This window comes from Halichoerus grypus, chromosome 3 (assembly GCF_964656455.1).
Source record: "Halichoerus grypus chromosome 3, mHalGry1.hap1.1, whole genome shotgun sequence".
Classification (NCBI taxonomy): Eukaryota; Metazoa; Chordata; class Mammalia; order Carnivora; family Phocidae; genus Halichoerus; species Halichoerus grypus.
The window spans coordinates 158,962,101-158,989,438 of NC_135714.1; the positions used below are offsets into that span (position 1 = coordinate 158,962,101).

The following is a 27,338-nucleotide window of genomic DNA, read 5'->3' on the forward strand; positions in this document are numbered from 1 at the left end:
CAGCCACCATAATCAGGTATTTTGGGGAATGGCCTAGGAGACTAATCCTAGATTGAGTGAGCTGGGACAGGGAAATAGAAGAGAGGAAATACATATATAAAAGGGATTTGGGGATTTTTAAAGATAAAATTCCCTGGAAACTTTGCTTAGGCAAGGCAAGAATGTATCATTTCTTTATGCTCCTGCAAGGATGTTCTCCTAGAACCCATCCAATCTGAATTCATTGAAAATTTGATAAATACTAAAGATTTTCTGAAACCAGGTCTTGTGTAGATAAGATGAAGTTAAAAATATCAATCACGCCAACAGCAAAGACATAATATGTTTCAATGATGTCTTAGTTAATGAAAAATATTGCATATAGATGAGGGATAAAGTGGTCTGGTATAGATATGCATTCATGATTATACTATTTAATATTTAAAAGCTTGAATGTGTTGCTGAAGATGACATGAAAGATATAGCAAAGATACAGCCCAGAGTGAACCAAAAACTGGAGCAGAAAGCATCTTCCCAGAGAGCCTCACCTTAGTGCTCTGTCCATCACACATATTGTAGAAGGGCACTTGCAAACATAGGAGTCATGAAACATTCCAAAGTTATGACCCATTTCATGGGCCATGGTCCCTGCTACTCTAAGCATGTTGTCACTGTGGTCCTAAGGGCGAGAATAAGGAAACAGATCCTCTGGTTTTCAAACTAAATTATAACTCAGGGTATAATTAGTTTTACTAACTGGGGCTGAGTGATTTTACCTTCAGCTTTTTCACTACTCACCATGTCTCTTTCTCTCCCTCCCCTTCTCTCTTCCTTTCCTCTCCTCCTGCCTCTGTCGTCTGTCTGTCTCTCTCTCTCTCTCACACACACACACACACAACTTTGGTACTGAATGTGCATCACAGGGCACATTGCTTGCTCTTTTTTCTTGTACATGGGGAATATTTATGATGATAAACGTTTCTGTGGTTTCTTGCCATGAGAGATAGTGGCAAAATGTCTTCAATGATGATAAGGAATCAGAATTTTTTAAACTGATCTACCTCCAGCGCCCCCCCCCCCGCCCCCAGCTGACTTTTAATACCTTCTAATTTGATTGAAGGCCTTTGATATGTTTAGCTAATGGGGATCTGAAAGTGTTTGTTAACTTTAATACCAGGACTTTAGTACCATTGGTATCTTTTTCAATTCTGTTACCACCAAGACTAGACATCAGTCGCTTCTAGACTTGCCCCATTGCATGAAGTCTGGCTAGTAGCCAACTTCATTACCAGATTATTTCTGATTAGAAATGTTGGACTGGGGGCTCCAGGTTTTTCAGGAGCAATAAAACAGCACTACAGAATCACCGCAGGCTGTAATTTTCCAGTGGGGAGACAGGAATCTGCCAGTTACACCCACCCACAGAAACCTGATTTCCTTATCTACTTCATTCCAAAGAACCAAATAAAGAGATCCATACAGCATGGTACAAGACTCATAAACAAGGAACACCTGTGTAAGATAGGAAGTTAATACAATTCATGATATTTAATCATTCTGTCAGGATGAACCTGGTAAACCTTGCTATTTAGTAAGATGGAGTTACTCAAGTGGGAACAAAAACAAACCAAAAAAAAAAAAATTAAGAAAAATGAAAATATGTTTAGACTTTCCACATTGCCTTACGTGAGACTCCTTAAATTTATAGTATCTTCCTTTAAACAATTATTTTCGTAACTTAATTTTTTTTTCCTTTGGAATGAACTCCATTCTCTCTTCCCCCTCTCTAAACCTTACCCACCCTTTGAAGTTTATTTTACAGCTACATTTCCTGACCATATTCATCTTCATTAATAATCCTCTCCTCTGGATTCCTACTGCAGTTTTCAATTCTACTATCATATATTATTAAGTATTGCTTTAAGTAGTCTAATTTCTCTTCCAATTTTATGGTAAGCTCTTTCAATTTAGAAAATATATATTTGGGGTACCTGGGTGGCTCAGTTGGTTGAGCGACTGCCTTCAGCTCAGGTCATGATCCTGAAGTCCCAGGATCGAGTCCCACATTGGACTCCCTGCTCAGTGGGGAGTCTGCTTCTCCCCCTGACCCTCCCACCTCTCGTGTGCTCTCTCTCTCTCTCTCATTCTCTCTCTCTCTCAAATAAATAAAATCTTTAAAAAAGAAAAGAAAAAATATATTTTACTTTTCTGGTCACCTTATGAAGCTTATCACAAAACCAGACTCATATATATATATATATATATATATATATATATATATATATATATATATATCACACTTCCACCTAGGATGTAGAAAGCTGGAAAGAACATTACTCTTGCACTAGAAACAAGGACTAGGCAGATAAACTTAATTATAATTTTCTTTGAATCTATCAGTCAATTATGGTTGCAGGACATCCAGAGATCCTGGAAACTAAGAAGAGACAGGCCATCCCAAGTACAGATTGGACATAAGAACTGGTTTATCTCCAGCAAGGCATAGAGGAGGAGATGCCAGGTACCTGCAAGTGGGGAAGTAATTCATTTGAATTCTTAAATGAATTGCTAAAGGCCTAGTATGGGTCAGTGCAAGAGCATAGAATCTGCAGGACCTCAGAAACAAGGGTGCTTTGCACACACTTATAGACATTTCTCCAGAGACCTCCTCTCTAGGAGCTCATGATAGACATTGGGAGCCAGGTAGTAGAACAGAAAGAACTTCCCTTGGTGGAATGGGCCAGAAGGAGTGAAGTAGCTGTTGCTGCAGGAAAAGAGCATAAGCCATATCCAAATCTTTCTCTTTTAAGGAACAGAAGCCAGAAGCCACTGGGGAGAGAAATAGCAAGTTCTGACAACCTAAGGCAGAACTGAAGACCCAATATGGGCAGGGGATGGGTTTAATCACACACACACACCCTCTACTCCTGATACAGGAAGACAAAAATCTTGAGCCCAGGATCCTATATTGATATTAATTGAGTTTTCCTCCCACTGAGGAGAGTCAGGAAACTCTTCCTCAAAAGACCGGCAAAAGATAGAAAGGAGAGTTTTGCTGCCATTGGAAGGATGGGCAGGATCCTTAAGAAAGCTTTACCTCTGAGACCCAGGACCTGCCTAAGACTAAAACCAGATAAAATCAAAAGAGAAACCACTACTCCTGCTCCTTACCACCAGATTATAGAAGGCTGGAAAGAGTGTCACTCCCAAACTTACAATAAATAAAGCACTGGACATAGTAAGATTCATAATTTATAGAACTCATCCAGAGCTGAGGTCACAAGGCAACAAACAAACCTGAAATCCAAGGAAAGGTAGGCTTACATCTATAGGGAAAGTCAGAGCATGAATATTTGTTTACACTACCAGATACCAGACACTACCAGATGCCAGTAATAACTCATACCAAAAAAAAAAAAAAAAAAACACACCAAAAAAACCCTTAAAACTGATAAAGGCAGAGTGTGTGTGGTACAGCAAGAGAATATACAAAATGTGGGAGCTTCAGACATAGGGGAATTCCCACCTACTTACTGGTATTTCTCCACATGGACCTCACCAAGTGAAAGCTCTGAGAAAGCTTCCCTCATAGAGTGGGCCTGGAGAAGGGGAGCAGCAGCAGAAAAGGCATGAAACCCCTCCAGGATCATTCTCCTCTATCTCTGCTACGGAACAAACATGACCAGACTCAGGGTGAAATGAGTGTCTCCCTTGCCTTACTCTAGTCCTAGCCCTAAACCTAGCTAAAGGGCTTAAGCTTCTGAGAGAAAGGGCAACAAATCCTGTCACCTAGAGCACTGGTGAAGTCTCAAAGCAACTCTAAAACAGGAACGGAAGGGAAACACACACACACACACACACACACACACACACACACACACACAAGCCTCTACCCTTGGAGGGAGGGGGAAGGAAGGGCAGAAATACATGCTGGGCTATGTCATTAGAGGTCTCCACCACTTGGCAGTGGAGCAAGATCACTATAAGGACCTACCCCAGACACTAAGGGACACCAGACTGAGACTTAATAAGAACAAAGGAGAATGCCCTCCTCCTACCAGAAGTCTAATGATCATCCAGTAACAAGTAACAACAACCTACTGAGGAGGGAGAGCCAACAGCATAAAAAACTCTGGGGAATCCAGTAAAGACCTAAAGATGAGCATGAAGCACACACTAAGAAAAACCATCTGGAAAACCAGCCTTAACCTTAAACACAAAATAATGTGAGAGGAATTTAAAGCCTGTGATGTACTGAGAGTAGTCATAGCAACAACAACAAAATCCCAAACCCAACTCAATTACTGCTAGATTGATTCAAATCCTCAAGCAAGAGGCCTAGCAGAAGGAAAGAATTGATCATTTCCAGGCCAAAACACACACACACACACACACACACACACACACACACACACACACACACCTTGGACTAATGTCTTTCACAGGATATCTGACTTTCAACAGAAAATAATAGGTCATCCAAGAAAACGAAAAAGAAAAAAAGAAAGAAAAGCAATACCCTACCAATCAACAGATCCAGATTCATATCTGACACAGATGTTAGAACTATCAGACGATACTTTAAAGTAACTATGATTAATAGGTTAAAAGCTCCAGTGGAAAAGATGAATAGCACACAAGTTTGGATGAGAAATTTCAGCAGAGCTGGACACCATAAGAAAGACTCAAATGGAAATGCTAGAAATGAAAAAGACAATAACAGAGATGAATGATGTCTTCAACAGGCTTAACAGTAGATTTGGAATAGCTGAGGAAATAATCACTGGTCTTAATAGTTAAACAAAAATTACTCAACGGAAACACAAAGTGCAAAAAGAATAAAAAAGAAAACAAACAAACAGCAGAACAGAGGATACAAGTTTTGAGGGGCAATATAGAATGGTCACAGATACATGTAATTGGTATCCCTGGAAGAAAAAAGGGACAGAATGAAATAGAAGAAATATTTGAAGAAGTAATGGCCCAGAATTTTCCAAAATTCATCACGGATACAAGCCCCAGGCCCAAGAAGTTCAGAGAACACTAAGTGGGATAAATTAACCATTTCTCCCAAAAAACCCATTTAGTTATATCATAATTATAATCAAACTGAAGAAAATTAAAAAGAAAGGGGAAATCTTGAAGTAGAAAAAAAAAGACACATTTTAGAGCAACAAAGATAAAGTTTACAGCAGACTTCTTCTCATCAGGAACTCTGCAATCCAGCAGACAGTGAAGTGAAATCATTAGAAGTGCTGAAAGTAAAACATTATTAACTCAGAATTACAAACCCAGTGAAAATACATGCAAAAATAAAAGAGAGGTAGAGTTATCTGAAGCAACTAAAAGAATTCATTGAGAGCAGACCTGTATTACAGGAAATATTTTTTACAAATCTTCTGGAAGAAAAAATATGTATATACCAGATAGAAACTTGTAGCTACATAAAGAAATGGAGGGTGTTGAGAAGGAGTAAGATGGCGAAGGAGTAGGAGACCTAAATTTCGTCTGGTCCCAGGAATTCAGCTAGATAGGGATCAAACCATTCTGAACACCTATGAATTCAACAGGAGATCGAAGAAAAGAATAGCAACTCTGAACAGAAAAGCGACCACATTCTGGAAGGTAGGAGGTGCAGAGAAGTGAATCCGAGGCGATATTCGGGAGGATAGACGGCGGGGGAGGGGGCCTCCATCGGCCGCTTCTGGCAAGTGATAGAGCCGTGGACCACAAAATCGGAACTTTTAGAAGTCGGCTCCGCTGAGGGACGTCACTCCGGTGGCTAAGCGGGGACTGGAACCCCTGCTGGGACAGTGTGGTCTCAGGACCCTCGGGGTCACAGAAAGACTGGGGGTGCCTGAGTGCAGCAGAGCTCCCAGGTATCAGAGCGGGGAAGCCGGCTGCAGAGACGGAGCCAAGGTGCGGGCTTTCAGCTCGGGGTTGCCATAAACCATGATCCGTGGCACAGTCGGGCCCCTGCTCTTCCTGCAGGGACCCAACAAGGGGCAGATCCAGGGAGACTCCCCTTCCTCCCCTGGGAGGAGCGGCGTGGGAGTGCACCGCAGGGATCTGCTGGGTTTGGAGACTCCACACGGGTTGTGTGCCAGAGAAAGAAATGCTGGGTCACTGGCCAGGTGAGCATGGACTGCGGCCAGAGACCGGGGAGACGGGAGTGATTGACTGCTTTTTTCTGGGGGCGCACTGAGGAGTGGGGCCCCGAGTTCTCGGCTCCTCCAGGGCAGAGATTGGGAGGCCGCCATTTTCACTCTCTGCCTCCAAAGCTGTATGGAAAGCTTGCAGGGAACAAAAGCTCCCGAGAGCAAACCCGAGCAGATTCCTTAGCCCGGACCCACACCATGGCAACAGGCCCCTCCCCCAGAAGATCAGCGAGAACAGCCAGCCAAGACCAAGTTTACCCATCAATGAGAACGGCAGAACTCCAGTGCTGGGAGAATACAGCACATAGAATTCATGGCTTTTTCCCCCCTAATTCTTTAGTCTTTCAAAGCTAATTTTTTTAATTTCTTTTTTTTATTGAATATTTCTTTTTCCCTTTTTCAACCAACATCTTATCAATCCCTTTTTTAAAAATCTTTTTCATTTTTCATTTTTAGAGTCATATTCTATCCCTTCATAGTAGGTAACCTTATTTTTGCTTTATATAGAAGTTGTTCTCTCTTTAAAATTTTGGGATACAAGTGCTTCTAACAGATCAAAATAGACCCTAAATCTCTAGTGTATGTCTTTGTTCTAGTCCCTTCCCTGGTCACATTCTCTCCCTTTTATTTCTTTTTTTATTTTTCTCTTCTTTCTTTTTTCAACCAACTTCTTATCAATTCCTTTTATAAAATCTTTTATAATTTTTATCATTACAGTCATATTCCATCCCTTCATCATATTTACCCTTATTTTTGTACATATATAAGTTATTCTTTCTTTAAAATTTTGGGAGGCACTTTCTTCTAGCAGACCAAAATACGTCCAAAATCTAGTGTGTGGCGCTGATCTATTCACCAGCCTGATCATATTTGATCACATTCTTTTTTTTTTATCTTTTTCTTTTTCTTTTTTCTTTTTTCTTTCTTTCCCTTTCTTTCCCCCGGTTTCAGGGCTCTTCCGATTTCTTTAGTGTATATTTTTCTGGGGTTATTGTTACCACTGTTAGCATTTTCTTCTCTCATTCATCTATTCTCCTCTGGACAAAATGACAAATGGAAAAAATCACCTCAAAAAAAAAGAACAAGAGGCAGTACGACTGCCAGGGACCTAATCAATATGGACATTAGTAACATGTTGGAAATAGAGTTGAGAATGACGATTATAAAGATACTAGCTGGGCTTGAAAAAAGCATGGAAGATATTAGAGAAACCCTTTCTGGAGAAATAAAAGAACTAAAATCTAACCAAGTCAAAATAAAAAAGGCTATTAATGAGGTGCAATAAAAAAATGGAGGCTCTTAACTACTAGGATAAATGAGGCAGAAAAGAGCATTATTGATATAGAAGACCAAATGATGGAAAATAAAGAGGCTGAGAAAAAGAGAGATAAACAACTACTGGATCACGAGGGCAGAATTCAAGAGATAAGTGATACCATAAGATGAAACAATATTAGAATAATTGGGATCCGAGAAGACGAAGAAAGAGAGAGGGGCAGAAGGTATATTGGAGCAAATTATAGCAGAGAACTTCCTTAATTTGGGGAAGGAAACAGACATCAAAATCCAGGAGGCACAGAGAACCCCCTTCAAAATCAATAAAAATAGGTCATCAACACCCTGACATCTAATAGTAAAATTTATGAGTCTCAGAGACAAAGAAAAAATCCTGAAAGCAGCTTGGGACAAGAGATCTGTAACCTACAATGGTAGAAACATTAGACTGACAACAAATCCACAGAGACCAGGCAGGCCAGAAAGGACTGGCATGATATATTCAGAGCACTAAACAAGAAAAATATGCAGCCAAGAATACTATATCCAGCTAGGCTGTCATTGAAAATAGAAGAATAGATGAAAAGCGTCCAGGACAAACAAAAACTAAAGGAATTTGCAGACACAAAACCAGCCCTACAAGAACACTGAAAGGGGTCCTCTAAGCAAAGAGAGAGCCTAAAAGTAACATAGACCAGAAAGGAACACAGACAATAAACAGTAACAGTCACCTTACAGGCAATACAATGGCACTAAATTCATATCTTTCAATAGTTACCCTGAATGTGAATGGGCTAAATGCCCCAATCAAAAGACACAGGGTATCAGAATGGATAAAAAAACAAGACACATCAATATGCTGTCTGCAAGAGACTCATTTTAGACCCAAAGCACCTCCAGATTGAAAGTGAGGGGGTGGAAAACCTTTTACCATGCTAATGGACACCAAAAGAAAGCTGGGGTGGCAATCCTTATATCAGACAAATTAGATTTTAAACCAAAGACTATAATAAGAGATGAGGAAGAACACTATATCCTACTTAAAGGATCTATCCAACATGAAGATCTAACAATTGTAAATATCTATGGCCCTAACATGGGAGCAGCTAATTATATAAGCCAGTTAATAACAAAATCAAAAAAACACATTGACAGCAATACAATAATAGTAGGGGACTTTAACAACCCCCTCACTGAAATGGACAGATCCTTTAAGCAAAAGATCAAGAAGCAAATAAAGACTTTAAATGACACACTGGACCAAATGGACTTCACAGATCTATTCAGAACATTCCATCCCAAAGCCACAGAATACACATTCTTCTCTAGTGCCCATGGAACATTCTCCAGAATAGATCATATCCTAGGTCACAAATCAGGTCTCAACCAGTACCAAAAGACTGGGATCATTCCCTGCATATTTTCGGACTACAATGCTTTGAAACTAGAACTCAATCACAAGAGGAAAGTCGGAAAGAACTCAAGTACATGGAGGCTAAAGAGCATCCTACTAAAGAATGAATGGGTCAACCAGGAAATTAAAGAAGAATTTAAGAAATCCATGGAGGGGAGCCAGGGTAGCTCAGTCGTTAAATGTCTGACTTCTGCTCAGGTCGTGATCCCAGGGTCCTGGGATCAAGCCCCACATTGGGCTCTCTGCTCAGTTGGAAGCCTGCTTCTCCCTCTCCCACTCCCCCTGCTTGTGTTCCCTCTCTCGCTGTGTCTTTCACTGTCCAATAAATAAATAAAATCTTTAAAAAAAAATTCATGGAAACAAATGAAAATGAAAACACAACTGTTCAAAATCTTTGGGATACAGCAAAGACAGTTCTGAGAGGAAAATATACAGCAATACAAGTCTTTCTCAAGAAACAAGAAAGGTCTCAAATACACAACCTAACCCTACACCTAAAGGAGCTGGAGAAAGAACAGCAAATAAAGCCTAAACCCAGCAGGAGAAGAGAAATAATAAAGATCAGAGCAGAAATCAATGAAATAGAAACCAAAAGAACAGTAGAACAGATCAATGAGACTAGGAGCTGCTTCTTTGAAAGAATTAACAAGATTGATAAACCCATGGCCAGACTTATCAAAAAGAAATGAGAAAGGACCCAAATAAATAAAATCATGAATGAAAGAGGAGAGATCATAACCAATACCAAAGAAATATAAACAACTATAAGAACATATTACGAGCAACTATATGCAAATTAGATAATCTGGAAAAAATGGATGCATTCCTACAGATGTATAAACTACCAAAACTGAACCAGGAAGAAATAGAAAACCTCAACAGACTAAAACCACTAAGGAAATTGAAGCAATCATCAAAAATCTCCCAACAAACAAAAGCCCAGGGCCCGATGGCTTCCCAGGTGATTTCTAGCAAACTTTTAAAGAAGAATTAATACCTATTCTTCTGAAACTGTTCCAAAATATAGAAATGGAAGGAAAACTTCCAAACTCGTTTTATGAGGCCAGCATTACATTGATCTCAAAATCAGACAAGACCTCATCAAAAAGGAGAATTACAGACCAATATCCTTGATGAACATGGATGCAAAAACTCTCACCAAAATACTAGCCAATAGGATCCAACAGTACATTAAAAGGATTATTCACCACGACCGAGTGGGATTTATCCCTGGGCTGCAAGGTTGGTTCAACATCCGCAAATCAATCAATGTGAGACAATACATTAATCAAAGAAAGAACAAGAACCATATGATCCTCTCAATAGATGCAGAAAAAGCATTTGACAAAGTATAGCATCCTTTCTTGATCAAAACTCTTCAGAGTATAGACATAGAGGGTACATACCTCAATATCATAAAAGCCATCTATGAAAAACGCACAGCGAAACTCATTCTCAATGGGGAAAAACTGAAAGCTTTCCCCCTAAGGTCAGGAACACAGCAGGGATGTCCACTATCACCACTGCTATTCAACATAGTATTAGAAGTCCTAGCCACAGCAATCAGACAACAAAAAGAAATCAAAGGCATCCAAATCGGCAAAGAAGAAAACTCTCACTGTTTGCAGATGATATGATACTTTATGTGGAAAACCCAAAAGACTCCACCCCAAAATTGCTAGAACTCATACAGGAATTGAGTCAAGTGACAGGATATAAAATCAATGCACAGAAATCAGTGGCATTCCTATACACCCACAACAAGACAGAAGAAAGAGAAATGAAGGAGTAAACCCCATTTACAACTGCACCCAAAACCATAAGATACCTAGGAATAAATCTAACCAAAGAGGCAAAGAATCTATATACTATATCTATATCTGTACTCAGAAAGCTATAAAATACTAATGAAAGAAATTGAGGAAGACACAAAGAAATGGAAAAACGTGCCATGCTCATGGATTGGAAGAATAAATATTGTGAAGATGTCAATGCTACCTAGAGCAATCTACACATTCAATGCAATCCCTATCAAAATACCATCCACTTTTTTCAAAGAAATGGAACAAATAATCCTAAAATTTGTATGGAACCACAAAAGACCCCGAATAGCCAGAGGAATGTTGAAAAAGAAACGCAAAGCTGGCAGCATCACAATTCTGGACTTCCAGCTCTATTACAAAGCTGTCATCATCAAGCCAGTATGGTACTGGCACAAAAACAGACACATAGATCGATGGAACAGAATAGAGAGCCCAGAAATGGACCCTCAATTCTATGGTCAACTCATCTTCGACAAAGCAGGAAAGAATGTCCAATGGAAAAAAGGCAGTCTCTTTAACAAATGGTGTTGGGAAAATTGGACAGCCACATGCAGAAGAATAAACTGGGCCATTTGCTTACACCACACACAAAAATAGACTCACTAAATGTGAGACAGGAGTCCATCAAAATCCTAGAGGAGAACACAGGCAGCAACCTCTTCGACCTCAGCCACAGCAACTTCTTCCTAGAAACATTGCCAAAGGCAAGGGAAGCAAGGGCAAAAATGAACTATTGGGACTTCATCAAGATAAAAAGCTTTTGCACAGCAAAGGAAACAGTCAACAAAACCAAAAGACAACCGATAGAATGGGAGAAGATATTTGCAAATGACATATCAGATAAAGGGCTGGTATCCAAAATCTATAAAGAACTTATCAGACTCAATACCCAAAAAACAAAGAATCCAATCAAGAAATGGGCAGAAGACATGAACAGACATTTTTCCAAAGAAGACATCCAAATGGCCAACAGACACATGAAAAAGTGCTCAACATCACTCGGCATCAGGGAATTCCAAATCAAAACCTCAATGAGATGCCACCTCACACCAGTCAGAATGGCTAAAATTAACAAGTCAAGAAATGACAGATGTTGGCGAGGATGTGGAGAAAGGGGAACCCTCCTACACTGTTGGTGGGAATGCAAGCTGGTGCAGCCACTCTGGAAAACAGTATGGAGGTTCCTCAAAAAGTTGAAAGTAGAGCTACCATACGACCCAGCAATTGTACTACTGGGTATTTACCCCAAAGATACAAATGTAGGGATTTGAAGGGGTATGTGCACCCCAATGTTTATAGCAGCAATGTCCATAACAGCCAAACTATGGAAAGAGCCATGATGTCCATCAACAGATGAATGGATAAAGAAGAGGTGGTATATATATACAATGGAATATTATGCAGCCATCCCCAAAACCCCGGAAATCTTGCCATTTGCAATGATGTGGATGGAACTGGAGGGTATTATGCTAAGCAAAATAAGTCAATCAGAGAAAGACATGTATCATATGACCTCACTGATATGAGGAATTCTTAATCTCAGGAAACAAACTGAGGGTTGCTGGAGTGGTGGTGTTGGGAGGGATGGGGTGGCTGAGTGATAGACATTGGGGAGGGTATGTGCTATGGTGAGTGCTGTGAATTGTGTAAGACTGTTGAATCAGAGACCTGTACCTCTGAAACAAATAATACATTATATGTTTAAAAAAAAAAAAAAAAAAGAAGATAGTAGGAAGGGAAAAATGATGGGGGGGAAACCGGAGGGGGAGACGAACCATAAGAGACTATGGACTCTGAGAAACAAACTGAGGGTTCTAGAGGGGAGGGCAGTGGGGGGATGGGTTAGCCTGGTGATGGGTTAAAGAGAGCATGTATTGAATGGAGCACTGGGGTTATATGCAAACAATGAATCATGGAACAGTCATCAAAAACTAATGATGCAATGTATGGTGATTAACATAACATAGTAAAATAAAGTTAAAAAAATAAAAATAAAAAAGATCAAAAAAAATGGAAAGTGTTAAAAAAAAGCAATGGAGAGTGTTGGGAATGTGATAAAGGTGAGTGTAGGTAAAGATAAGATAAGCATAATACTATTTTTTTCTTATTTTAAATTGCATTGAGAAAGACTAAGAAAAATTAGTAACAATATGTTGTGTATTTTTAATGTATGTAAAGTTAAGCATATGATAACAATAGCACAAAAAATCGAAGGGAGTAATTAGAGGTATACTCCTATAATATCCTTATACTACATGCGAAGCAGCTCAAGAATATTTCTTTTTTCTTAAGATTTTATTTATTTTTTTAGAGAGAGAGAGGGAGAGAGTGCAGGGAGGAGGGGCAGAGGGAGAGAGTCTTAAGCAGACTCCATGCTGAACATGGAGCCCAACGTGGGGCTCGATCTCACAACCCTTAGATCACGACCTGAGGTGAAACCAGGTGTCTGATGCTTAACTGACAGCACCACCCAGGCACGCTGAGGACAAGAGTATTTCAAGGTAAAAACAGACAAGTGGAGGTATATAATAAACAAAGACAACCATTAAAAATAAAGAGAGATAAAAATGAAAAGCTAATAATGGAAATAAATGAAATTATTTTCAAAAATCCTCAATCCTAAAGAGGGTAGAAAAAATATAGAATAGATGGAATAGCAAAGATCTAGCAAAATGGAAGATTTTAGTTCAACAATATCAATAATTATATTACATATAAATGATTTAAATACACCAAATAAAAGACAGAGATTGTCAGATTAGATAAAAAGTAAAACCCAAATATATACTGTCTACAAGAAACCTTTAAATGTAGAGAAAAATATATGCTAAAAATACAAGTAAGGAAAAGGTTGTATCAAGCAAACTTTAGCCACAAATGTCAGAGTAACTATAATGATAACAGACAAGGTAGACTTCATAACAGGAATATTTTGGGAAAAAAGAGGAACATGAAATAATAAATGGATTAATTCTCCAAAAAGACATGACAACTCTATTTGTGTATTTGCTTAACAACAGAGCTTCAAAATACATGAAGTGAAAACTTATAGATTTGAAAGAATAGACAAATCTACAATTATACTTGGATACTTAACTACTCTTTCTACATCAATGATTCAAAAGAACTGAACAACACTATAAGTTAACTTGACAATTACAGAATGCTCCATCCAATAACAGCAGAAGATATTCTTTTTCAAGTTCATATGCAGTACTGACCAAGAACAAACCTCAAAAAGTTTAAAAATATTGAAATTCTACTAAGTATGTTCCTAGACTATTATGGACTGAATTGTGCCCCCCCACACACACATTCCAATTCATATGTTGAAACCTTAACCACCAATGTGACTGTATTTGGAGATAGGGCTTCTGAGGAGATAATTAAGGTTAAATGAGACTATCCTCCTGGGGTCCTAATCCAACAGGACTAAAGAGGAAGGGATGTGTGCACAGAGGAAAAGCCACATGAGGACACAGCAAGAAGGTGGCCATCTGCAAGCCAACGGGGGAGACCTCAGGAGAAACCAAACCTACCAACATCTGGATCTTGGATTTTTAACCTCCAAAACTCAGAAAATACATTTCTGTTGTTTAAGCCATGCACTCTGGGGTATTTTGTTATGGCAGCCCTAGCAAATGAATATGCAGATCATAACAACATGAAACTAAAAAAAACCATAATGGAAATTATTACAGTACACTTCTAAATAATACATGAATCAAAAAGGAGATCAGAAAAGAAATTAGAAAATATTTTTAACTGAATGAAAACACACATATCTAAATATGATGGGTTCAGCTAAAGCAGTGCATGGCAGGAAATTTATGCATTAAATGTTTACATTTGAAAAGAAGAAGTCTCAAATGAATGATCTAATATTCTCCCTTAAGTAATAGAAAAAAAAGAACAAATTAAATGCAGAGAAAGCAAAAGAAATTCAATAATCAAGAGAAGAGCAGAAATCAATGAAACTGAAAGAAGGAAAACCACAGAGCATCAATAAAACAAAAGCGGTTTCTTAGAAATGAATAAAATTAATAAACTCTTAGTGAGACTGACCATGAGAAAAAGACATAAATTACTAATATCATGAATGAGAGAGGACATCACTACAGATATAAAAAATTCTACAGATATAAAAAAAGGATATTATAGGAATATCATCAACAAATTTATGCCAACTTAAATGAAATGGACACTTTCCTTAAAGATACAAATTGCCAAGGCTCATTCAAGAAAAGATAAATAACCTGAATAGTCCTGTATCTATGGAAGAAATTGTATTTGTAGTTAAAAACCTTTCCATAAGGACAATGCCAGACCCATATGGTTTTACTGATGAATTGTACCAAATATTTTAGGAAGGAATAATGTCAATTTTGCTAAGACATTCCAGAAAATTGAAGAGTTGGGAATATATCATTTTATGTGACCAGATTTACCCTAATAACAAAACCTGAAAAACACGTAACAGGAAAAGACAACTACAGACTAATATCCCTCATGATTATATGGAATATAGAAATCCTCAAGATATGTTAGCTTGTTGAATCCAGCAAGATATAAAAAAGATAATGCATTATGACCATGCTGGGTTTATACTGGATATGCAAGACTGTTTCAACATTTGAAATTCAATCCATGTTATTTACCATATCAACAACAACAACAACAAAAAAAACCTACATGATTCAGAAAAAAGAGCATTTGACACACTTGAATTGTAGAACAAACTATTTATCTTCAAACAAACCTGAACTATGCCAACAGAATGATAAGGAGAGCACATTGTAGACATGAAAGCAAGGCCCACGGTTGTTCCAGAAAGTTTTGTTGCTCTGCAAGAAAGAAAAAAAAATGATATAACAATTTATGACTCTCAACTATATGTTCTATAGACAATCCAGAACTCTAAACAGTTAATAGAGAAACTCTCATTGTGAATAATAACTTAAATATTTCCTTCAGTTTTTGAAATTGAATTAGGCTTTTTTTATATGCAATGGTTGTCATATCACCTAAATATAAGCACCTGGATATAAACACCTTTTTAATATTTTATATATACATAAAATATTAAATATATTTTATCATTTATTTATTATTTATTATAATATATGTATATATACGTATTTGTATATTAGTATTATCACATGTGCTTTGTTTCAATTTATATTTTTCTCTCATATATTTTTATATCCATTTGCCTTTGTTCTCTTTTAGCACTGTTTTAGCTATAGTGGGATTCGGAATTTGGGCCCATTCTGAACGTATTTGTGTTACTGAAGCACTTATGTTATTGAAATATTTGTTACTGAAAAGGAATTTGAACCACTTGCATTTATTTGCATAGGCAATTGGTTTGGTCTTTTGTAATTTTAATTTTATTTTTCAGTTTTGTTCATTTTGTTTTTCTTTCAATTTGTAGTGATTTCATGTGCTGCCTTTGTATTATTCTGCTATCTGTTCAAGATCCTAGCCCTGGTTTGTCTTTAGTAATTTGCAAAGAATGCATTATTTTAAAAATTCCCTTAGTAGATGCATTTACATAAAAAGTTGAACTTATATTTTCCCAGTTATCATCCTCAAGAATGGAGAGTATTAATTTTGCCATGCAAAATAAGGAAAATTGGAGAACTTGTTCCCACTTTACATTTCCTTTGGAAAGTTCTCAGATATCTGTTATTTTGAAATGGTATTTTGCATTGTACATATTTTAAAGATTCATGGCATTTATATCCTCTTTAAAAATTATATTATAAAATTACTTAAGTCTGCATTTGTGTGGGTTTAATACTCACTACCAGCTCATTTATAATAAATAAAATCTTCTCCCATTATGGAGTTAACTATTTTGGTTCCTGTTTTCAGTGGGTAGAGTATAGCTGTACCACAAGGTTCTTACCTGGTTATGCCAGGTATAGATATATACCTTTTGTTAATTTGTCAGGTAAAGGCTATGACTTTCAGTTTACAAGTGAAAGGACAGTTATTTCCTTCCATCATATCTTTTTATATTGGACTGCCATTTTGTGCCCTCTTTAATGCCCATCACCCAATTGCCCCATCCCCCAATCACCTCCCCTCCAGCAACCCTAAGTTTGTTCCCTATAGTTAAGAGTCTCTTACGGTTTGCCTCCCTCTCTGTTTTCATCTTATTTTACTTTTCTTTCCCTTCCCCTATGTTCATGTATTTTGTTTCTTAAACTCCACATATGAGTGAAATCATATGGTATTTGTCTTTCTCCGACTGACTTATTTCACTTAGCATAATACACTCTAGTTCTATCCACATAGTTGCAAATGGCGAGATTTCTTTCTTTTCGATGGCTCAGTAATATTCCATTGTGTATATATATATCACATCTTCTTTATCCATTCATCTGTTGATGGACATCTGGGCTCTTTCGATATTTTGGCTGTTGTGGACACTGTTACTATAAACACTGGGGTGCAGGTGTCCCATTGAATCATTATTTTTGTATCCTTTGGATAAATACCTAGTAGACACTGTGCAATTTCTAAGTTTCAGTCATGGAAGTCTTGAAGCTTTCTCTTGGTCCTCTTAGAATGCTTCTTCTGGGGGAAACCTTGCAAGATCTCCAGAACCCTGAGACTGCCATGCTGGAGGCAGTCCTAGTTAGCCACATGAAAGCTGTTTATGTAGAGATGACCAACCCAGCACCCATGCTCCAGCCATACCAGGCAAGGAACCAGACACTTAAGAAGATTTATTTTAAGTCAGGAAGTTGTGGGCTGATATGTTATGTGTAGTAGATAACTACACAGAATATTAATTAATTCTTATTTCCTATAACAACTCCTGTTTTCTTAGGAAGTAAAACTTGAATAATTTTAAGTCACTTCTTGCTGCTTCCTTCTATCTGATTCCAGCTGCAAACTATCCAGCAGAATTTTCTTGATTTCTTTTGAGGCATATGCTCAGCAGTCTTGTCTAATTTATAGTCACCAGATTTACTTCCTGGTTTTTTTTTTTTTTAATTAGTCATTTCAGCAGGATGGTAGAGGTGTGGGATTAGAATATAATATGCAATTTTCTTTCAATCCTAGAAGTTTGTCCTGACTAGTGCTTAAAGCTAATCAGGTCTTTTAAAAACATTGAATCAAAATTTCTCTTGCCATTATCTAAACCCATCTTTCCTTTCTGTATACCTAATCAAAACAGACAAAATTCTGATGAATCATTGCTAAATTGTTAGCTTTTCTTTAAAAATGAAAGAAAAAGAAATACTTGTAACAAAGGTAAGAGCATATTCACCATAATATTCAAATGAGTACTTTTTAAACCTTCAACCCCATTGTGTAAGCCACTTCCTCTTACCCTATCCCCTGAGATACCACTTGCCTTGCCAAGGCTTTGGAAAGTTTCTATGCTAAATACCATTTAACATACAAAGGGGAAAATCTATACATACGTGATTAACTGAGCGATATCATGATGTTTTCTTCGGAGGAGGACACTTCCCCTCCATTTAGAAAAATTTTCCAAGGTGAAGCTTGCATTTGGGGTTATCTTTATTTTATCCTCATCATTCCAGATTTCCATACCAACTAAGGCCACATGAGTATTGAGCTTTTTGTAAAGCTGTCCAAAGAGAATACATGTCAAAGGAACTACATAATGGTGATATTATCTTTCAATATTTTCAATGTACTGTAGATTTTTGAACTTATTAATAGCAGCACTATAAAAACTTTCCAAACATACTTGTGAAATGGAAGTTACTACCTCTTTTCACAGATGCTAGCAACCCTGTTTAGGCAAGGCAGACACACTTAGATAATTCAGTGTGAAAACTCCTTTTTTTTTTTTTTTTTTTGAGAAAAGTGCCTATTGAAACAAATTTCTCTTACTTGCAACCTCAAGAAACATTATAATTTTCTGTTAGTAGTTCATTACTATCACTTCAACTTAAGTCTATTTATTCAAATGCTTTGCAATGTTCTCAGAGTAATAACATTTCAGAATTAGCAAGGTTGATCCAGTACTGGTTTGGACACTGGGAAAGGAACATGCTATATGAAAAAGTCCTGCATCTGTGAGTCACAATAAAGTAAGTGGTCCTCTAATTCTTAAACCTGGACTGAACTAAATAATCTATAATGCACATAGGATAATCTTTAGAAATAATGAATTAATCTTATAAGACAATATGTTTACTCTAAAAACAAAAGTTTAAATTGCTATTATAGTTTACAAAACTGCACAGTATTGGTCAGATAAACTTCCAGTTATTGGATGAATGAGCTGTGGGGATCTAATGTACAGCTTGGTAGTGATAGTAATAATACTGTCTTAATTACTTTAAGATTGGTGAGAATAATTTTTAAATGTTCTCACCACAAAAAAGCAACGGCAACTATGTGATGCAATGGAGGTGTTAGCTAACCTATGGCAGAAATCATTTTGCAAGTAAGTATATCAAATCAACACACTGGACCCCTTAAATTCACACAGTGTTATATGCCAATTATATCACAATAAAGCTGGAAAAAAACCTGCACAGTGACAGGTTTTCTCATGGGGCAACTTCCTGCTGAGAAACCTGAAGAAATGGTTTAAGTAGTTTGGAAAACAATAAAAGCATTGAGGAATGCAACTATCATCAAAAGAAAAGTCAGAATCTAACTAGATTAAAACGCTCCCCTTGATGATTCCCTCAACTTCCCTCTTCCGTTCTTTCTTTATTTGACCCACCTGACAAAACTTCAATCCTGGTTAAAACAATTCCTCCCTATGTCTCTCCTGCACCATGCCCCAGATCAAAGGAGAGAGCACACTATGCTGACTGCTTTCACTTGAAAGCCATGACTACTAACCTCAAGTGGTCTTTACCAGTCTCAGCAAACCTGCTGCATTTCCAAAATCCATTTACTCCCAGAGGCTTCTGCACATTTTTTCCATGCTCACTCTTCTCTTTTAGAAATTGTGACACTTTCTATTAAAACCTCACTTTGAGCAGATGCCCCTGCTTCCAAATTCACTCAGAGTATAGAAACAACCAGAAGAGAATATCCACAAGCTCCCACCACTGTCTGCCTACTGGCCTACTTCAAACAACATATACCTCCCTTTCTTTACTATATGGATGAATGCTGCATGCCTAAGGCCAACTTCTCCACTCATGCACTAGATCTCCGACCTCTTCCCAGGTCAAGGAGATTATTCCAGCAATTCTTCCATCTTCCTTGCAATTCTATGCTCAGCCTTCCACAGAATCATTCCCATCAGCATAAAAAGGATGACCCATCATGATTGGGGGATGACTTTTATGACCCCTCTCCCTTTCACTTATTTCCCATTTCTCTGCTTCCATTTATAGCAAAACTTCTGAAGAGAATTTTCTCTATCTGTTATCTCTAGTTCTACTTCCTATTCTCATTGGACTCACTCTAATCATGCTTGTCCTCTTACACTCTACAGAAACTTGCATCATCCAGGTGACTAATAACTTCTACTCTGTTAAATCCAATGGCCAATCCTCAATCCTCAGAAGCATCTAACATCATTGATCATTTCTTCCTTTGATAGATTTTTGTTTCAGGGAGCTTCCAGAACAACACTATCCCCTGATTTTTCTCAAAGCTCATTGTCTACTCTTTATTGGTCTCTGTCATTTTCTCCTGCACTTTGATCTCTCCTCAAAGAAGAACTTCAAGGACCTGTTCTCAGTCTTTTTTCTACTTATCTATGCCCACTCCTTTAGCTCTCTTATACCAGGATTGGTAAGCTTATTCTGTAAAGGTCCACAGAAAATGCTTCAGACTTTGAGGCTGCGTGGTCTCTGTGGTAACTACTCACCACCACTGGCACTGTTAACAGGAAAACAGCCTTAGACAATGTGTAAACAAATGGGTGTGGCTATGTTTCATTAAAACTACTTTTAAAAAGGCAGCAGGCCAGATCTGGCCCACAAGCTACAGTTTGCTGATCCATGTCATATGCCATTCTGTATATGTTAAAGACATGGATTTATGTCTCCACCCAGACCTAGCCCCTGAACTCCAATCAGTCTTGTATATCTAGCATTTTCACCTGGAAATCTTTTTTTTTTTTTTTTTTTTTTTTTGCATCCATGAATCTTCTCTTTAATCTTTAATGATCCAAAAGTTTACAATGATATAACCTGACACATGTTACTAGGTGCTGGACATGTGGAGGGCATTGTCAATATGGACATGTCTACCCCTCATCTCAGGGAAATTTCCTACTATTATTTCTCTGATTTTTGAAATGTAAAGTCTCTAATTTTTCATTTCTTAAATATAAAAATGTATAAATGTATAAATGAAACATGTACACATTTAAAAAAATTACTTAGTCATAGAACACTTTTAATAAAAATTAGCAATCCACTACCATTGCCACCCCCACTAAGAAACAATAATATTTTTGTTGAGATATAATTTACATATAGCATTATATTAGTTTTAGGTATACAACATAACGATGTGCCCCTGGAAATCTTTATACAAAAAGATATCTCAAAGCAAATGTGTTCAAAATGGAAATCCTCATCTTTCCTCTGAGTCATTATCCCCCACCATGTTACCCATCCTTAAAGTTGCTCAGGTCCAAATCCTTCATGTCACTTGACTCTTTTCCTTTTCTTATACTTCTTATCTCTCATCTACCTCATCTACCCTGTGTACTCTATCCAGAGATCAGCTATTCTCAATAGATCCAATACCACTGCTTTTTCTCAAGCCACCATCATCTCTTGCCCTGAATTAGGGAATAATTCCCCTACCTTCTGCCAATTGCTTTCCTTCAGTTTATTTCCAACATAATGGCCAAGATAATCTTTTAAGAATACACATCTGAATATGTTACACCTCAGCTCAGGCTCTCCAATGTCTTCCTTGCTTGTGAAGAATAACAAAGTCCTTACACAGGCCTACCAGGGGCTGCAGGTTCTGACCACTGCTACCTGTCAGATGTCATTTGCTCCCACCCTTGCCCTGGCTTACTGCATGCCAGCCACAATGGCCATCCCACTGTTCCTCAAATATGACAATCTAGGTTCTGTTCTCAGAACCTCACTCTGCCTTGCACAACCTCCCCTAGAGTCAGACTCTTATCTCCCTTCCTTTCCCTACTCAAATGTCAACTTGGACACTCTAGACTTAAGCTTTCCTATTTAACATAGCACCCAAGATGAACCTCTCTATCTCTTTATTTTTAAGCTGCTTTATTTTTTTTATAGCACTTATAATCACCATCCTATATTCTCTTTATTTGGTGTGTTTATGTTCATCTTGAACAAGAATGTAAACTCCTTGAAGGGATATTTGTCAGTTTTGTTCCCCACTTAATTTCTGTCACCTAGAAAAGTTCCTGTCACAAAGATGTTCAATAAATATGGCCAGTTCTTGGGGTTCTTTAAGAGGAGTCAGAATGATCTTTGTGGTGAGAAGATGAGATAGGGATGATGTTGGTCATTAAATCCACCTTCATTTTCTCTCTATCCTTAGAGAACTTGCAGGCTACCACAAAGTGACTCACTCATGTAAGTAGGCAGACTAACTGTATGTTCAACTAACAAGACACTAACAATTAGATTCAAATAGAAGGGATATAGAAATCATTTTTAAAAGATTTTGTTAATTAGATGACAAAATCATCTAATTTTTCCAATTGAAATGGACTTTGAAATCAACATCTTTCCAATTGAAATGGACTTTGAAATCCAACCAATCCAAGTTCAAATCTTATCTCTACCATTTTCTAACTTTGTGATTTTAGGCAAGTTACTTTGTTTCCCAGAATTTAATTTTTCAGCTATAAATTAGGGTTAGGAATATCTCAGAGTTGTTTTGAAGATTCAATGAGATGATGTACTGAAAGATATTACTGTGCCAGAGTTTGGCTGATTTTGTTTGTTTTCCCATGATCTCCCATAGATTGGCTTTCTGTTGGGATTTGCTGGTAAGTGCTGTCTCCCCAGGCTTTAGAAAAACAAAACAAAAAAACCAATTCAAACAAAACCATTTTTTATACCTTCATCAGCCTGAGAGTTGTGTGGCAAGTAGGTGAGAAACATCTCTATCATGTAATATTAATATTCAATTAAGTAGCAAAATTTCAAGAACCAATCAGCAGTATTAACCTTAGGAGTATTGACTTTCTTTCCCTGCTTCATGAGCATTCATAGATACACCCAATGACACCACCTCACAAATTGTTAAAATTGCACTTCAAGTATACCATACCATGTTGACATAGTTGGCCATTTCAAACACCCTCTTTCTTATTTCCTCTGGATCTTGATTGTACTTTTTAAACTGGAAAAAAAAAAAAAAGACAAAACACAAACAAACAAACAAAAACCAACCATGACAAAATATGGGTACTGACAGAAATGAATATAATTGGAAGGTAAAAAAAATAAAAAGGTAATTTCAGTTTATTTTGCTTATCAGTGGTTATAATTAATAAACAGTTATAAAAGTTAACAGTTAAAAGATAGAAGCAAAATGCTCCCTTATTTCTTTAGCTAAATTGAAGTACTTTCGGAGTAGAGATGATATTTTACCCCTGAAGTAGTAGCTCAGTGTAAAGTTTTAAGGAATTACTCCAAATATATTCTCATTTAAATGCCATGGTTTCACAAGCTGTGCAGAATTGGTACAAGGAATAGCTTATTCATAAATATGAATGATAAATGATAAATGAATGTAGTATAATGAGAGGTCAAGCTTTAGGGCCTGAAGAAATTAACTTATCATATTATCATAGTGCAAAGCTTTCCCTTTTGAGATCAGACATGTGAACCTTAGTTTTCCAATATTTGAAAATGCATTCTTGTAAATAATATAAACAATGACTATTACCAAAAAATGTCTTTTTCAGAAAATTCCATTCATCAGTCTTGTACATTTACCACTCTCTGATGAGGATAAATTCTAACTTACCAGTGATTTAACTTCTTAATGAAAGACAATATGACAAAGAAATTTAATTGGAAACTAAGTTTGGATACAATAATAGAGGATAAAATGCAAAAAATTCACTTTATGCATATCATATCAGGTGCACATTCCTGAGAAGGAAAAATCCTATCAGTCCAATTATATGTCAAATTTCCTAGGATCAGAACAATTCATAAAAAGGAATAGCTCATATTCATGATTTTTCAAAACTGATCCATATGTTTAATATTTCCCATAATAAATTCATGTAGAAGGGGATTTTAAAAGACACATTTATCCGTTATAATTACCTCACCATTATCCAGCACCAAATAATATTCTATGTATTTCTTATGCTCCGGACCCTTCTGGTCTTTGGATTTCTGTAATAAATATCAAAAAGAAAATTACTGAAACAACATCATTCTCCTCAAGAATCATTCTTTTATTTGAAATGTGTAATTTTAGAAAAGATTGGTTAATATCTGGCAATAAAGGAAAACAACATTACCATTTTAACTCTAACCAAGCAAAATTATCTATAGATGAGGTTCAGAATATCAGAGCTAGAAGGGACATGAGTGAAATTCTAGTCTGACTCCATTTTGACAGAATTTAAATGATTGCACATGTGCTGGAACTAAAACCAAAGTTTTCAGATTTTTTGAACAATGGGCTTTCTCCACTATCCTGTCATGAAATAGAGAAACTCTGACTTCAGCATCCTCCTAGTGTTTTCTTGTTGTTGTTGTTGCTGATGGTGGTGGTGGTGGTGGCTTTAAGCAGCCTTTTATCCCTCTCTCAGTGAGCACCCCCTTCCTTAGAAACAGTGCAATGCCCAGAGCCCCCATGGCACCTATCTCTCTTCCCCTTGGCTCTCTTCTCCTCAAGCAGAGGTGGAGCTCTTTCCCACATTCCAAGCTTCCCTATTTTCTGTTCCTTTTCCTCCACCAAACAAAACGAAACAACAACAAAAGACACATTTCACAGTGGATTGTTCCATTGAAAAGTAGCAGATACATTATTCATACTAAATAATAAACTATCAATGTTTATTATGTTACATTTCTGGAAGTGCTTGTCTTTTTTTAATATTTTATTTATTTATTTGAGAGAGAGAGAAAGGGAGCACGAGTGGCGGTGGGGGGAAGCAGAAGGAGAGGGAGAGAGAGAATCTCAAGCAGACTCCATGCTGAGCATGGAGCCCGACTCAGGGCTTGATCCCATGACCATAAGATCATAACCTCAGCCAAAACCAAGAGTCCGATGCTTAACAGAGTGAGCCACCCAGGTGCCCCAGAGGTGGTTGTCTTTTTTTTTTTTTTTCACCATGCCCCAGAGGTGGTTGTCTTTTTCTTTTTTTTTTCACCATGGTTAATCACCATACATTACATCATTAGCTTTTGATGTAGTGTTCCATGATTCATTGTTTGCGTATAACACCCAGTGCTCCATTCAGTACATGCCCTCTTTAATACCCATCACCAGGCTAACCCGTTCCCCCAAAACCCTCCCCTCTAGAACCCTGTTTGTTTCTCAGAGTGCATAGTCTCTCATGGTTCATCTCCCCCTCTGATTTACCCCCCTTCATTTTTCCCTTCCTGCTATTTTCTTCTTTTTTTTTTTTAACACATAATGTATTATTTGTTTCAGAGGTACAGGTCTCTGATTCAACAGTCTTACACAATTCACAGTGCTCACCATAGCACATACCCTCCCCAATGTCTATCACCTAGCCACCCCATCCCTCCCACCCCCCACCACTCCAGCAACCCTCAGTTTGTTTCCTGAGATTAAGAATTCCTCATATCAGTGAGGTCATATGATACATGTCTTTCTCTGATTGACATTTCGCTCAGCATAATACCCTCCAGTTCCAACCACATCATTGCAAATGGCAAGATTTCATTCCTTTTGATGGCTGCATAATATTCCATTGTATATATACACCACTTCTTCTTTATCCACTCATCTGTCGTTGGACATCTGGGCTCTTTCCATAGTTTGGTATTGTGGACATTGCTGCTATAAACATTGGGGTGCATGTACCCCTTCAGATCCCTACATTTGTATCTTTGGGGTAAATACCCTGTAGTGCAATTGCTGGATTGTATGGTAGCTCTATTTTCAACTTTTTGAGGAACCTCCATACTGTTTTCCAGAGTGGCTGCACCAGCTTGCATTCCCACCAACAGTGTAGGAGGGTTCCCCTTTCTCCGCATCTCCGCCAACATCTGTCATTTCCTGACTTGTTAATTTTAGCCATTCTGACTGGTGTGAGATGGTATTGCATTGAGGTTTTGATTTAGATTTACCTGATGCAGAGTGATGTTGAGCACTTTTTCATCTGTCTGTTGGCCATTGGGATGTCTTCTTTGGAAAAATGTCTGTTCATGTCTTCTGCCCATTTCTTGATTGGATCATTTGTTCTTTGGGTGTTGAGTTTGATAAGTTCTTTATAGATTTTGGATACTAGCCCTTTATCTGATATGTCATTTGCAAATATCTTCTCCCATTCTGTCGCTTGTCTCTTGGTTTTGTTGACTGTTTCCTTTGCTGTGCAAAAGCTTCTTGTCTTGATGAAGTCCCAATAGTTCATTTTTGCCCTTGCTTCCCTTGCCTTTGGCGATGTTTCTAGGAAGAAGTTGCTGCGGCTGAGGTCAAAGAGGTTGCTGCCTGTGTTCTCCTTTAGGATGTTGATGGACTCCTGTCTCACATTTAGGTCTTTCAACCCTTTTGAATCTAATTTTGTGTGTAGTGTAAGGAAATGGTCCAGTTTCATTCTTCTGCATGTGGCTGTCTAAATTTCCCAACACCATTTGTTGAAGAGACTGTCTTTTCCATTGGACATTCTTTCCTGCTTTGTCGAAGATGAGTTGACTATAGAGTTGAGGGTCCATTTCTGGGCTCTCTATTCTGTTCCATCGATCTATGTGTCTGTTTTTGTGCCAGTACCATACTGTCTTGATGATGACAGCTTTGTAATAGAGCTTGAAGTCCGGAATTGTGATGCCACCGGCTTTGTTTTTCTTTTTCAACATTCCTCTGGCTACTCAGGGTCTTTTCTGGTTCCATACAAATTTTAGGATTATTTGTTCCATTTCTTTGAAAAAAAAGTGGATGGTATTTTGATGGGGATTGCATTGAATATGTAGATTGCTCTAGGTAGCATTGACATCTTCACAATATTTGTTCTTCCAATACATGAGCATGGAACGTTTTTCCATTTCTTTGTGTCTTCCTCAATTTCTTTCATGAGTATTTTATAGTTTTCTGAGTACAGATTCTTTGCCTCTTTGGTTAGACTTATTCCTAGGTATCTGGTGGTTTTGGGTGCAATTGTAAATGGGATTAACTCCTTAATTACTCTTTCTGTCTTGTTGTGGGTGTATAGGAATGCCACTGATTTCTGTGCATTGATTTTATATCCTGTCACTTGACTCAATTCCTCTATGAGTTCTAGCAGTTTTGGGGTGGAGTCTATTGGGTTTTCCACATAAAGTATCATATCATCTGCAAAGAGTGAGAGTTTGACTTCTTCTTTGCCGATTTGGATGCCTTTGATTTCTTTTTGTTGTCTGATTGCTGTGGCTAGGACTTCTAATACTCTGTTGAATAGCAGTGGTGATAGTGGACATCCCTGCCGTGTTCCTGACCTTAGGGGGAAAGCTCTCAGTTTTTCCCCATTGAGAATGAGTTTTGCTGTGCGTTTTTCATAGATGGCTTTCATGATATTGAGGTATGTACCCT

General features: G+C 37.6%; 1 protein-coding gene across 1 annotated transcript in view; it reads right to left on the reverse strand.

The window, feature by feature from the left end:
- Nucleotides 1-27,338, reverse strand: part of ADAM28 (ADAM metallopeptidase domain 28) — a 79,851-nt gene that overhangs the window by 30,292 nt on the left and 22,221 nt on the right. Inside the window, exons 7-11 of the mRNA XM_036075075.2 lie at nt 23,900-23,971; nt 22,890-22,961; nt 18,092-18,261; nt 15,409-15,493; nt 528-658 (exon numbers count right to left, since the gene is read on the reverse strand). Coding sequence (XP_035930968.2) covers nt 528-658; nt 15,409-15,493; nt 18,092-18,261; nt 22,890-22,961; nt 23,900-23,971 — 530 coding nt within the window. The remainder of the gene's footprint in view (nt 1-527; nt 659-15,408; nt 15,494-18,091; nt 18,262-22,889; nt 22,962-23,899; nt 23,972-27,338) is intronic.